Below are 15,979 nucleotides of genomic sequence, written 5' to 3'. Positions count from 1 at the left end.
CTTTTGGTGGTGTTTGATCACCACAGTTTTTTTTTATATATAAACGAAAAAAGAACGAAAAGTTTGAAAACCCCCCAGATATGTTCTACTTTCTGTTATAAAACATATCCAATAAAATTGAATTTCATCATAAATGTTTTTAAAAATCTGCTACATGTCTTTGATAAAAAAAATACCAATAAGTGTATATTAATTTGATTTGTGTGAAAGTTACAGTGTCTACAAACTATGGTATATAAACACTATTTGAAAATTGATTGAGACCCTAAAATGCTAGGAGAGTACACATTTCCCCCCAAATGACACATTTTTGTAAAAACGACCATCTGGGGCATCTAGTAATAGACATATTGAGCTTTTTGAAGTTGTCATTTTTTGTAACAATTGTTTTTGAAAATTAAGAAATGTTATAATTTTTTTTAACATTTTCTTTTTACAACTGTCACCAGTACAGTGCATCGTCATCATATAACTGATGTAGCAGAGACACTGACTGGTGACAGTATGTTAAAAAATAAATCATTTTATTTCACTTTAAACATTTTTTTTTCATTTTTCACCATAGTAACATTGTACTACTCTGGGTGGGGTGATCAGGTTTTTTTTTTGCATTTTTTTGTTGTTACAATGAAGATCAGCTGTGGTTGCTGTTATTGGCCCATGTATAATGTGCCCAGATAGCAAGGATAACATGCCTCAAATTTGTGGAGGCATTGAATTGTAGTCTTGTTAACTCGCTGCACATTTTCACTGGCAAGTTATGCACTTACAGAGCTCTAGTTGACACTTTTCCAATTTGTCGAACATTTGAGTGGCAAGTTTTTAGCAAGAGCAAAGTTCCAGTGGTTAGACTACAGCAAAAACTCACAGTGACCCCTGTGGTGGGATGACTATTGCACAACATAACTGAACTAGAACTTGCAGCAGACTTGCATAATTGTGCAAAGAAAGCGGATCTGCAATGCAGACTTGCTACAATTGTGCAACAAACTTGTGAAGCCTGGAAAGTCTAGCAATAGTTTAGCAAGTCATTTTCAAACTTGCAGCTCAATTGCTTGCTATCTGGGTGATAGCAGTGGGCAAATCACTGCATAGACAACATACCTGTTATGAAATAATTCATTCATACAGCTGTGTTGACACTGCAATCATTTGATCGCACAGCGATCACATGATCACCGGGCCTGAGCACTGGGATCTGCAATCCGTCGTGTCTGCTGGACACATCGGTAATGGGGAGGCTCCTAAAGCCAATGTAGGCACATGACATACATGTACGTGATTGTGCATGCTTGTGCTAAAGTCTCCCAGTCTAAATCCAGTTACTATGTGATGCTCAACCTTCCCTGACTGAACCAAATGCTCATTTGTTTCTCACAACCTCTCCCTCCCAGACACTAATTCTCACATTGGAAGGGTTTCAGAAACAGAGGCAGGGCTGTCAATCCAGAAAACAGTGGTCCTGGTGCTAATTGTCTAAAGATATTGCCAACATCCCACTTACAAGGTCTTTTAAGACCATCATTTTATGCTTATGCACACAGAACTATCGAATGTCTGTAGGGAACAAGCTCAGCCCACTCATGTAAGAAGGGAAGTAAAAAGGCATGCTGGATGTGCTAGTTTTTATTTTATTTTATTTTGAATGACTAAAGCTGGCCATAGATGGGTAGAATTTAGGACGAAAATTCTTAGGAAATTAAGGTTCTACAAAAGTTTGCTTGTTTTTCCAACTAGTAGTGGGTCAAATCAATGTTAATTTTTTAACTACAGTGATGAGAATTTTTTAAAAAGCAGGATGAATTTTGTTTTTCAAAGGAACACATTTCTAACAGTGTATGTGGTTTTTATTAGTCAAAGTCCATGTATTCTAAAATCAAATTTCGCAAGCAAACACAATCTTTCAAATGATAAACCAATGTTCTGAGAATTTTCGGATAAATATTCCTTAGATTTTTCCTAAAAAAATTTGTTTGAAATTCTATCAATATAAGGCCATCTTTATGCTTGCTAACAATGGCACCCACAATAGGGAAAGGGTAGACTGGAGAAAAAATCTTAGTGCATTCTTATTCAAACAGACAGTAGATTGTTCATTTGAAATAGCAATGAGATTTTGTTAAAGGGGCTATTTCTGTAGTTCTCCCTTTAAAATAAGCTTCCTTATGCCCCCTTATTCTCAGGCCCACTAGTTATGCAAATGTTTATGTGTTCAAGCAAACTAACTGAATCACCTTTTCTTTAAACTGACCAATTAAAAAATAAGATTTTTTAAGAACATGAATCTTCAAAGAAAGTCTACACATATTTATTGAGATCATCCTGAATCATTATATTCAGTCACAATACACATGATACGGTGCTGAGTTTTCACTACAATAGCCACATTTCAGTAGATTTGAAGGATTAAATCAATGAATGATTACATGTAGCTCAGCATTTCTACAGAAGTCTTTGATAAACCGTTTTCTACGCAAATACCTATGTTTTATGGGAAGCACATTTTTAAAGGTTCTGACTTCATGTTAATATCTTTGATATGTAACAAATGTCTTTTTAAATCACTTTCTTTGAATTGTTCTAAAGCAGTAAAAAAATAACCTTTAGCAAGAGGCTTTACTGGTCATAGATTTCCATTTAACCAATACATACAGTTTTAACTTTTTTTTAAATGTTTAAAATCTATTGCATTTTTTAAAGTTAATTTGGTATCACTCTTTAATTCCGCATACAGTATAACATTTCTCCATTTTTGGTAACATAAAGCAGAACCGGATCCCCTTAGCCCTTCCTGCTGTCCTGACGGTTACTATTTAGATTTTTTTCCACCCTGGCACATTGCCACACGTGGAGAGTGCAACTAAGAAACCAGGCTGTTTTTTTATTGTGTCATCAGTTTTCTTCATATTACCATATGTATTCCAGTGATGCCCATATCGGAGTGGTTGGGCAGGTACTGGACACCAAAGATTCTGAGGCGCAAGAAAGACCAGATATTCTTTTGACAAGCTTTTTGAATTAGTGTAAAAACACAAAGGTTACAGACAGGCAGGCAGGCAGTTTGGAATGACTATTTTGCCTACAAGCACAAGAATTGTTGTGCAAACTTTACGTTGCAAGTTTGCACATATGCAGGCACTGGCATGTCATGTTGGAAAACAGAAGCAATTGGCTAGGAAAACCTATCATTCTGATAGATTTTTTTTCCTTATGAAGCTTTGGCATCAGGGAAGATCTACAGACATATAAATGTTTCCAGATCTGACTGTAAACAGTCCAATTCATGAGTAGTCTCTAATGTCTGTCAGCACCTTTAGTGCATTGGTTTTCAGCAACATCAGTTTCCAGTTGTCTTTGGGGGTGCTCATTTTGGTTACACCATTTGAAAAAATCAGGATGTGCATGGTTAAAATATGTATATTTTTGTATATTTATATATATTTTTTTTTACTGAAAGACATTTGGTGAGCATGTAGCAGTCGTAATGTCCAAAATATTGATCAAAGAATAAGTAGACCAACTAAAATGTAAAGTATAAACTGGCTGTCTGAATCAGACATTTGTAATTTATAGCATGTTATTGTGGACCTGTACTGAAAAATAAACACAGTTATTTTCAAATCCAGCATGTGTTGTATAAGGAGATGCTGCCATGGGCCTATAAAAAAATATTGTATACCTTGTCAAATTAAATTATTATATTAAATAAAAAATACATATTTCTTGCTATGAATAAAACAATTTCATTTAGACAGCTCAGACCACCACCATTCTTTACTGCAGACAATCTGATGTTTTCAACTTGCAATATGATCAAAATTATGCCCTTATGTATCTAAAAATGTTTAAATTACACTTAAAAAAGGTTTTATTACATTAACACATATTGATCAGAGTGTGTTCTTTAAAGCTGACTTCTAGCATTGCTCCATCTTTCCACTGTCAGCATCCTCACTCCATGTGAAAATGCACCGTAAAAGTTTCAGGGTATCTTTTTATTTAGCCTAAAAGATGTTTTTCTTTTACTGACTTTTTACAAAGTATTAATTACAATTGGCAATACATCCAGATTTAAAAGTGACATCTCAAGATTTAACAGATTAGAATAAAAGCAAACAATGGTAAAATATGTATTTTTATCAATTGCAATATCAGTTATTGTCCCAGCCATCTCTGAGAGGAGTGATTTGCTCCACGTCACATTCTTAGGGCTAGACTAAGGGTGTGCTGCACAGGACTACATTTTACATGAGTACTTTTGAGTGGGTTTTTGAGAGGTGACTATTCTGTCCACCAACCACTGATAGGATCCTCCCACTCTAAGAAAGGTCTGGATTCTTTCCTAAATGTACAGAATATAACTGAGTACTAAGATTTGTAGGTATAGTTGATCCAGGGTAAATCCGATTGCCTCTCGGGGGATCAGGAAGGAATTTTTTCCCCTGCTGTAGCAAATTGGATCATGCTCCGCTGGGGTTTTTTGCCTTCCTCTGGATCAACTGTGGGTATGGAGTTGGGTGTATAGGATTTTACTGTGTTTATTTTATTTTTATTTTTTTATTTTTTTTATTTTTATTTTTTGTTTTTTGTGGTTGAACTGGATGGACTTGTGTCTTTTTTCAACCTGACTAACTATGTAACTATGTAACTATGTAACTATGTAACTCTAGGCTGAACTAACTTAAATAAATCAGCACAGCCTAATAGGAACTACAAAGGGCAGTTACAGGATCATTCTCTGTCCAAGAGAAGGAAGCAGTGGCAACCAGTCATCTTGAATGAGCATCAGGTACATCTGCTGGAGGATCTTGGGGAGGTGATATGCAGTTTGAACTTTCCACTCAGTGGTTCTGTCTGAATTCTTTCTTGCAGTCAGTCCTTCAAAATTGTGTGCCTTGAAGGAGACCATGAAACCCACACCTTGTCAATTGTCATGTGGTACTGGATGAATGTACAAATACTAGTATTATAAGAAATTTTTTTTTTTTCAGTTGACCACTTTTACTTACTGTATACAGTACAGGGTCAGTTTTAAAATACCTCTGCTATTTTTAATTGTGAGTCTCCTTTAGTAGTTTTAGGTACAAAATAATAATTATAATAAATATATATTATAATAATAATAAATATAATTCTATAATTTCCTATGATGCAAAATGATTATTATTGACCAACTGATGATTTTTCATCTGATCCTATGACCCACCTCATCTGCAATTTTTTTGTAGATTTCTTTGTACTTTAATTTTTTTTTCAATTTACAAAATAGTGGGGGAGATTTACTAAAACTGGTGCACTCAGAATCTGGTGCAGCTTTGCATAGTAGCCAATCAGCTTCTAACTTCAGCATAATCAATTAAGTCTTGGAAAAAAACTGGAAGCTGGTTGGTTTCTATGTAGAACAGGACCAGATTTAGCAGTTTTAATAAATAACTCCTAGTGTGTCCTCACATCACCTGCCGGCTGTTATCTCTATAGCAAGAAAGCAGTGAGCCTGTATGCCCATTTCCATCATGTAGTTATTTCAAGAGGGGCATTAGGGGCATTTCCTCCTCAAATATGCCAATACAGTGAGAAGAGGCATAGAATTCGATAGTGGGCTGTCTTCAGTTTTACCTGCCTTAAGTAGTGGGGACTGAATTGCTATTCCTGTTTATAGTGAAATGATAAATACGTCCTGTGCATCTCTTGGCCATTCACATGATGCAGTGATTTATTATAGGACAAGGACATGGGTTTCTCAAAGTTTCTCATGCTCCAGTTTCCACTATGTTATTCTTGAATAATTCATGCAATAAAAATATCACTACAACAGTTCTTGCTAAAGAATTTAAGCAATAAAGATTGTCAGTGTGATAACTAAAGAGTGGGAATCTCATAGAATCTCATGCTGGACTTTCTATAATGAATCTCTGAGAAACTACATAATGAAGAAGTAGGGCAACATTGCTCCTAAATATACAATCTAGTTTTATTTAAAATCTGTTTGGAGATCCTGTTTTTCCAAAAAACACATTATTAGTCCACCAAGGGTAGATATAATACATTGCTTGCTCCAAAATATTGCAGGTAAGTTACTTATGACCCCCCTCACATTCCATTGCTTCTTGTTGGTGCACTCGAAGAAGTTATAAGGGTCGTCTTGCATCCTGCACAAAGGCATAGATGACAAGTAGCATCTCAGCCTTTGTATTGGCTAATGACTGAGCGCCAGCACAAAACAAATATGCCTATGTGACAGCACGGCACAAAACTCATTAATTGCTGCCACATATGTGCGTTCAGCCAGCGGGAAGGGGATAAATATTTTCTAGTGCACAACTATACAAATGCTAGCTTGGCCATATGCATTTAATCCATTTCAAATACAGAAAACATATTAAATAATATTACATGGTGTTTTACGTTTATGGTTTATATGTGTTACTTTAAAGAAGGCTTCTGCCATCTGCGTTATACTATAATACTCAATGCAAAAAACATATTTTTGCTTTCAGACTTACATTAGTAAAACATAAGATAAAAGTGATTTAATAGTCACCATCTGGTCAGAGTAGAAGACATCTGTGGCAGGTACACATTAACAGGGAAAATTTAAGTGCTGCTGCTATAATCTCAGATAAAGGAATTTTATTCTTTCTGTAAGAGCTCAAGTTTGTTTTATCTTATCCTTTTCATCTTCAAAAGTTATTTAGAGATGAACCACAGCCGGTGTCTAAAATATTTTTTATGATTTAAATACATTTGTGAGATTTGATACATTTTATGCAAAAATACATAAAGTACATATCTATATTTCATAGTTATATTTCAAAAACAATTTTTAGTCTTCAAATCATTTACGTTTGTATTTTGTATAGCCACCTGAGTGTCTTTGTTGGATATTTTTGCACAGACACAAGCAAAAATGTCTTATTATTAATCCATAATAAGGTTTCTTTGGCAACGATTGGGGTTAATTCATAACCCCCGGACCATATTGCTGGTCAAAGACCAGAGTACTTTTTGCGCTTTGGCACTGCATCGCTTTAACTGACAATTGCGCAGTCGTGCGATGTGGCTCCCAAACAAAATTGGCGTCCTTTTTTCCCCGCAAATAAAGCTTTTTTTGGTGGTATTTGATCACCTCTGCGGTTTTTAGTTTTTGCGCTATAAACAAAAACAGAGCGACAATTTTGAAAAAAATGAATATTTTTTACTTTTTGCTGTAATAAATAACCCCCAAAAATATATAAAAAAACGTTTTTTCCCTCATATTTTTGGTAAAAAAAATCGCAATAAGCGTTTATTGATTGGTTTGCACAAAAGTTATAGCGTTTATAAAATAGGGGGTATTTTTATGGCATTTTTATTAATATTTTTTTTTACTAGTAATGGCGGCGATCAGCGTTTTTTTTTTCGGTACTGCGACATTATGGCGGACACTTCGGACACTTTTGACACATTTTTGGGACCATTGGCATTTTTATAGCGATCAGTGCTATAAAAAATCGCTGATCGCCGCCATTAGTAGTAAAAAATAATTATTAATAAAAATGCCATAAAACTATCCCCTATTTTGTAAACGCTATAAATTTTGCGCAAACCAATTGTTAAACGCTTATTGCGATTTTTTTTACCAAAAATAGGTAGAAGAATACGTATTGGCCTAAACTGAGCAAAAAAAATGTTTTATATCTTTTTTGGGGATATTTATTATAGCAAAAAGTAAAAAATATTGAATTTTTTTCAAAATTGTCGCTCTATTTTTGTTTATAGCGCAAAAAATAAAAACCGCAGAGGTGATCAAATAACACCAAAAGAAAGCTCTATTTGTGGGAAAAAAGGACGCCAATTTTGTTTGGGAGCCACGTCGCAATAGTGGGGGAGATTTACTAAAGCTAGAGCACTCAGACTCGGGTGCAGCTGTGCATGGTAGCCAATTAGCTTCTAACTTCAGCTTGTTCAATTAAGCTTTAGTAAAATAACCTGGAAGATGATTGGTTTCTATGTAGAGTTACACAAGATTTTGCACTCTCCAGTTTTAGTAAATAACCCCCATTGTGTTTTATAAGCAAGTCAGACAGAGCAATGTAATATATTGAAGTTTTTTTCTCCATATTTCTCTTTAAAGTCTATATATCAAGATTTTCAAAAACTACTATCCTACGTTTAATGCATTGGCCTTCGTGTATTTGCACTATTAAGTCAATGTAAAAAAATTTAAGAATAAGCAAGCAAATGCAGAATACAAGCAGAGTGAATATACTGTGGGACTGATTTACTAAGGGAGTCATTTTGCTTCTATTAACGCCAGATTTCATTACATTTTTTACAATTCCATACAACTTCAGAAAAGAGGACCCAGGGCAAAATTTACTTCTTCAGTAAATCATCACATATATGTTGTAGCATGTAGTGGATTGACTTATGAGTTCATGTTTTATGTAAGGAGAAAAGCCCTTTATATTTTACTCTAATAATCTGTGATAAATAGCTCAAAATAACAGTTTTTCTTATAATATTTTTGCAGTATTCAAGCTTCCATACAGAAAGATCTGAGTCGGACCACGACAGTCAATGGGGTGGAAGCCCTCTAACTGACACTGCTTCACCACAGCTTTTAGATCCTATAGAAAGACCAAGCTCCCAACAACATGATGTCTCTTGTGCATATCGACAGTATCCAGACCGAGACCGAAGTGCTCTATGTTTTGGATTTACTCTTGACCATTCAAGATTAAGTGATGATAGACACAACCATAGCCAGTCCTGTGAGAGTGGCAGATGTGAAGCTGGTAGATACTTTCTTGGAAGCCCACAAACTGGGAGAGAGGCATGGTGGGGATCCCGTTCTGCTCTGCCAGTGCCAAAATCCTCTCCAGAAAGTAGAGATGGATACGAGAACTCTATGCCTCATATAACTTCAGTTCACAGGTTACACGGTAAGGCAACATTTATATAAAACGCAATATCAAATCACAGATGCCCTGCTTTCATATTGCCTTGTATCATAGGTGTCTAAATGAGTGTCTATGAATAAAAAAAACTTCACCATTTCCCACTGTATGGCAATTACCAACTGGGAGTTTCCAGAACACCAATATTTTTCATTGTACATTGTTGTAAACAGCTGCTCCACAGTACTACCTCTTATCCTGGAGTTTGTAACACCTATGCAAAAATAGGCATAATGGCTCATCCCAACATATTTTGTTTGGCATATCTTTGAGTAAGGTACACATGGGGGGGCTTAGACATGTAGATACCATATGGGGAATCTACAAACTACTTAGCAATGCAAACACATTCTTTATTTCTGCGAGTGTCGCAGTACACACCATTAATCTTTCATATGAAGAGAAACTCTTAGGCCTCGTACACACGTTTCTCGGCAAAAAACAGCAAGAAACTTGCTGGGAGATATTTTTTTGCAGAGGAAACCGGTCGTGTGTACATTTTCGTCGAGGAAACTGTCGAGAAACTTGACGAGCCAAAAAGAGAACATGTTCTCCTTGACGGGAATGGAGAATATTGGCTTGTCGAGTTTCTCGACGGCTTCACAAGGAACTTGACAAGGAAAACGATGTGTTTCGCCCGTCGAGTTCCTCGGTCGTGTGTAGGAGGCCTTAGATTCATTGATTCATTGATATGAGATATACCCACTTGCTCCAATGCCAAAGTGAATTATGAAGGGGCACCTCAGCACTAAATGACTGTGAGTGGAGGAGAAAGGGGGAGGGGGAGGGGGGACAGAGTGTCCATGGGAATACAGCAATTGCATGTTTTTTTAATCTCTCAATTTGATGACACTTTAGCCCCTGTCTTGTAGAAATAGTCTATATAAGCCAAACCTCATGACATTATCTCTTTGGATCTCTATTTTATCTCTGTGCCATATGTACTCCTTACTCATTCACATGGGTGGATGATATCTGGGTGTCACCCTGTTAAGGGGGGCTCCTAGATCCTCACTGTCCACAAACCCCCACAAATTCCAAGCCATGATTTTTGGGAAGAGGTCCTTGCCCTCATCAACAACAGCTACCTCCCATACTGAGGGCACGTAGCCTGGCCTGATATGATTCAGAAGGGGACACACACTTATATGCCCCCTTCTTGGCCTGCCAAACTGCATACTTGGATACAGGTGGATTTTTTGGGGGAATTCACGCTTTTTTATTTGTTTATGGGTTACCCCTTAAAATACCATATCAGACCGGAAGGGCTTGGTATAATTTTTTTGGGGACCTCTACTAAATTAACCCCTGGCTCATTTGTTTACATGGCCAGGGATTCTTCTCTATGCCCGACTCATATCCTAGATGTCTGACATAGATGTTTATTGGGGGCCCCATAACTGTGCATGGGAGTGCCCCCATAATTCATACCAGGTTCTTCATGTCTGTTACAAATTTTAAGGGAGACTCCCCATAAAAACAAACAAATCAGTGTTAGACCCCCCCTCCCCACTTGTACCAGAACCTCTAGTCTGGTATGGGTTTTAAGTGGTGTCACCATGTAAAAATCAATAAAAAAAGAGATTCCCCTAAAAAAACATACCAGACTCTTACCCAAGCATGAAGCCTGCAAGGCCAGGAAAGATGGGGGATGAGTGTGCACATCCCTTCCTGAACCAAACCAGGCTACATGCCCTCAACAAGAGGGACACCTTGCCAGGTGGAATCCCATGGCAAAGCACCTTGTCCCCAGGTTAATGAGAACAAGGGTCTCTTGGCCTGGTGGTTGTGGGGGTCTATGGGAGGGGCACTCAGATATCTCAGATATACTTACCTACGTGAATGAGTAAGGGGTGCATAGTACCCCTCATTCACAAAAAAAAGTCCCATGATGCACATATATGATCCCAGAGCCTGCCGAGAGAAAAAAACTGATGATCCTTACTCCACAACACAAGGATCATGGCCTGACTGTCATAATGATCCTTTTGTTTCAGGGATTCACTGATCTGAAACATTTAGCCACGCTAAACCTTTAATTTCATTGGTAAAAGTAGTTTCAGACATAATTATGGTTAGAAGTTAGGTTTATTTGTGATTCAGCTGGAGAGCTATAATTTTCTTTTGATCACTTTTCTTAAAAAAAAATCATCTTCAGTTATGATTTATATGTGCAATTAAGTAAAACCATAAACAATATATTTTTTTATGTAACTTGCTTTACTTATGTGTTATAAAAATATATATATATAACATTTAAAGAAGCTGATTATATTCCTTATATTGATGCTCTGTGTAAGAGGGACAATAAATCATTAATTTGCCAGATATTCACTATTATTATTTTTCTTTCTATTTTAGGGAGAAATAATTGGGATGAAGACAGTGTGGTCAGTTCTCCTGATCCTGGTTCTGCAAGTGAGTCAGGAGACCGGTACCATAATGAGCAATATCAGAATAGCCACCATGAGCCAAGCAAAATTGAAACACTTATTCGAGCAACGCAGCAAATGATTAAAGAAGAAGAAAACAGGTTACAGCTACGTAAATCTAGCCCAGATCAGCTAACTACTATTAATGGAGCAGGGAAAAGAAACTCAGTTTGCTTTGCTAATTACCAGCAACCTCAATTATCTGGAGTTTTGTGTCGAGGTCCATCTGTTGCCAGTACTTCTCCATGTGACCATCTACAACAAAGAGATGCCAAAATACTGAGCCCAGGTGATAATGAATATGAGAACAGTCCTACAACCATTTCCAGAATAAACAGTCCAAATTCAGAAAGAATTTCAAAACCAGGAGCAAATATGGGGAAAGACTATTTAAATACAAATGTGTCCCCTCATCAAACGGTGGACCACTCTGTATCACCAAACTACTATAGTGCCCATCGACCATATTTTGATAAACATTCTTATACTTTTACTGGTTATACACTTGAACATTTATATGATACTGAATCTATTAGAAACTATTCATTGGGATGCAGTGGATCACACTTTGATGTGACTTCTCATTTAAGAATGCAACAAGATCCTTCTCAAGTGCACAAAGGTACATCAGTTATTATAACAAATGGAAGTTGATGGAATTGTTTGCTATGGTCCATGTATTATAATCTTTTGCAATGGAATTAAATTAACGTAATTGTTACCACCATTTCATGATATTCAGTGCGCTGGACGTGACAATAGGATGGATTCGATTTGCAATTTATATTTAGAACTCCAACTGTTCAACTTTGAACTAATGTAAATCAGTGGAAGATCAATGATACTATTTGTGCATTCTTAAAAAAATATAGGAATTTTAACGTAGCTAAAATACAATGAGTGTTTGCTAAATATAATTGCATGTACATAAACACCAGTTTTGGAATAAAAAAAAAAGCTAAAACTATGCACAGAGGACTTGAAGCAGAATTGAATGTCTAACTTTATGTATCCACATGGACAAATGCACATATATTCTTTGTATGTTTAAAATATGAAAAAAACAAAACAAAATGAAGTGTTACTTTTTAGCATCATATTAATTTTGCTTGATATACATTACATTTTTTGTCTTCTAATTACAAAAAGGGCATATTTTACTGAAAGGGGTTTGAGGATAAATATTATTTATATATCTGATACAAATGCCATACCCACTTTTATACATTCCCATACCTAACATTTTCATTGATTTCATCAGTCATGTTCATGCCACATAATCAATCTTTGGGTCAAATTATGATTTCACAATTTCAGGCAGTATGCAAACATCATGACAACTAATTAATTATTTTATTTCTCTATCTACCACAGATTTAAAACATTTTAAAGAGTATCTTTTATTTTCCCCTCCAAAAAAAATTATAATATGCAAAATTCTGTACTTCGTAATAATGTAACACTTTGGAATTGGAATTTCAGAATATGTTTACCATAGCCTCCCAAAGTCTGTTTTTTTTTATTATATTCTCATAAAATTGTGTTGTCTGGAAAGTAAACATGTCCCTCTATTTTGATTTAAAACATTTTAACAACAAAATTTCCTGATAAAATTTAGTTACGCTACAGTAATTTGTTAGAATTGGTAAAACATTCTACATAATTATTTTAATTGTTAGCATGTTTATAAATTTTGCGTTTTGGTTCAGATTAGTTTTGTGAAAAATAAGCATTGCTTTATTTATTTTTCACGTGTCAAAATAAAATGACGACCAAGTTTTAAAATGGTACAACAAACAATAATTATTTGCAAAAATGTTAATAAATAAACCCACTTTATGATTAATAATGACAGTAGTAATATTGAAATAAATTAACTTTAATTAATTTTTTTCAAAGTAATTTGTAGGCACTTTTCATATTAAACTACACTTTATACCAATATTTAAACTTCAAATTCACAATTTATTTGCATGGTGCTCAGACATAGAATGCTAATGATATTTTAAATAACAAGAGGGATAAAATGAAAGGAATGCTTTAATATCCAAATTACCTTCTTACATGGATAAATCCCCTTTCCAAATGGCAAATACTATGCCTATCTATAATGTAATTAGAGTTTTTTATTCAAGGCTATTATCACTCCTTAACTCCATAAGATGTATAGCATGTCCAGTACTCTACAAAGAGAAAACAATATACTAAAGCCTCATACACATGATCAGATTATCGTACAAAAAATACAGCTTACAATGCGATCTTACGATAATCTGTAGTACACACAGCTTTTGTCTGAAATTTTCCAAAGGGACAAACACTATTTTTTTTCTCATATGATACCAGATGGTACAATTGTTGTTTAATCAGTACAGTTTTCATTTGAAAATACAATACAAATACATTATATCACTTCTGAATTTGTATTCTGTTTATACTTTAGTAACCTATTCATTTTCAATATGGAGACTAGTGTGAAAAAAACAAAAAAAAATAACAAACAATCATTTGTCCGATAATCTCATCATGTGTACTAGGCTTTAGGCATTTTAAAAGGAGCCCTGGTATATTGTATCAGCAAGCTAAAGTATTAATTATAGTCAGACATTGAAAATTAAAATACCTACTTGGCTACTTACCTATCTGCCTCTGTAAAAGCTGCAAATACAGTTTAAAAAAAAAAAGGTTTTGTAGAGTAATGTCAAAATGCATGTTAACGGAATACAGATAACATGTTGATCTCTTTCTATACAAATATAATTTTGTATGAAGTGTTCTGCTGTCTATGGCACCATACTGACAGCATACTATGTTGATATTCATATTTTGTTCTCTGAACATGACCATTTCTTCTCTACAAGCTATGACAAGTATACTACCTATTATGCCAGAGGATGAGCAATAAAAATGTCATAGCAACATTTAGTTAATGTAAATGTAACGCTTATAATAAGAGTCATTAAAAAAATGCACCCTGGTTATTGTAAATACTCTGATGTCCAAAAATATTGATTGTCATTTTTTTCAATTGGGTGTTATGGATTTTAAATATGGGTTTCCACAGTGTAGAGCTAATGTTTAATGGACACCTTTTCAATGATTTGGGGGAGAAGAGATATATTTATCTATGTGCTTCCATTGCTACAATCTGCTGTTACTTGAAAGTCTCTTGCCTAAATCTTCTGCTTCCAGTTCTTTTAGCTTATAGAGAACTACAAATAATTACATATGGAAGCCATTGGAACGGCAGATGCAATGTGGCTTAAAGTAATATAAGTACTTGTATCACTTCACCCCCTCCCGAAAGTGAAAAAAAAAATCTTTCAGTTTTTCTTTTTACATTTTTTTTGTGGGAAAACACGTGTCAACTATACAAGTTAAATAAGTGAAAGTATAACAGGACTGTTGCCAACTTTAAAAAATGACCCAGTAAGCAGTGTGCAGCACTTTAGAAAATCAAATGTGTGTTTACAGTGGGATTAAACAATGTCAGATATCAGATAAAGAAAATATCCAAGAGCAGGCAATGTTTGCTTTTATGACTGGTGTCTTAAATTGCATTGAAATATTTATGAAGTCACACTCAGCCTCAAATACTGACATGCCTTGCAATGTATATTTCTAGTGACATTGTACAATATTTTCTGTAACTTGAAGTTTCATTTTGGAATGTAATGTAGGAAATAACTAAACTATGTCAATGATATTGCAAAGTGCTCCCATTTATAATTATTTATATTTGTAAATAGCTTTCTGATGTCAATTTCAAGTTCATTGTGAATAATATGTATTTATTATGTGAAGATTTTTTCTTTTGCTTTGAAATACAGTTAAAATCTTATTTAGAGTGGATTTGTGTCTAATTTCTTTTCGAAAACGTACCCAACCTTTTTATTAATCATACCACATATACAACATTGAAAATATTTTAGTGTATTGCGTTTCACCCTACTTTCAATATAGCTTATGATTGTGAGTTATTATAATTAGGTAATGCAATGATCTACCAATCCCACATGGTGGTATGATTTGGGTATGAGAGGCAAATTTTCAGTGACTAAACGTAAATTGATTTATAGCATATGCCCAATGTTCAGTGTGGGATTTATTGTAACAGGCGCCCAGGCTCTATTCAGTTACTAGGCTCCCCACTTGTTTAGTTAGATAACGCATAAGGGATATTGTCTAAAAAAATAGCTAAAGATTTTAAAGTCTAAAAACAGAGATGCAGAAGGTTTTTAGCATGTCCATGGGTACCCGTGGGGTCTGGATCCCAGGGTAGGTGTCCATTACACCCTTAACCTCCTTGGCGGTATGATTATGTCTGGAATTTTGTACCAAAAGCGGTACAATTTTTTGCATGGAAATTTGGTAAAATGTATTATAGGTCTGCAATTCTTAGTAATTACTTACTTAAACCTGAACAAACAAGACTCTAGTAGGCATCCCAGATGTGATAAATTTGAAACACAAACTCATTAATTATAATCTAATAAATAATATAATTTTATTTAATAATGTAATGAAAAATAATGAAATTTGTCAAACAAAGAAATTCAATAAACATCCTGAGTGTGAATCATTTTGAAGCATGGAACTGGACAAAGT

The 15,979-nt window shown here is 34.9% G+C and overlaps 1 protein-coding gene across 1 annotated transcript in view; it reads left to right on the top strand.

Annotated features, from left to right (window-relative positions):
• SIM1 (SIM bHLH transcription factor 1) overlaps window positions 1-15,218 on the top strand; it is a 108,855-nt gene extending 93,637 nt beyond the window's left edge. The window contains exons 11-12 of the mRNA XM_040350154.1: window positions 8,513-8,924; window positions 11,301-15,218. Of these exons, the coding sequence (XP_040206088.1) occupies window positions 8,513-8,924; window positions 11,301-12,025 (1,137 nt within the window). The 3' untranslated portion in view covers window positions 12,026-15,218. The remainder of the gene's footprint in view (window positions 1-8,512; window positions 8,925-11,300) is intronic.
• Window positions 15,219-15,979: the final 761 nt, after the last annotated feature.

Source organism: Rana temporaria, chromosome 4 (genome assembly GCF_905171775.1).
Source record: "Rana temporaria chromosome 4, aRanTem1.1, whole genome shotgun sequence".
NCBI classification, from domain to species: Eukaryota; Metazoa; Chordata; class Amphibia; order Anura; family Ranidae; genus Rana; species Rana temporaria.
This window is presented reverse-complemented; position numbering and strand designations above follow the sequence as displayed.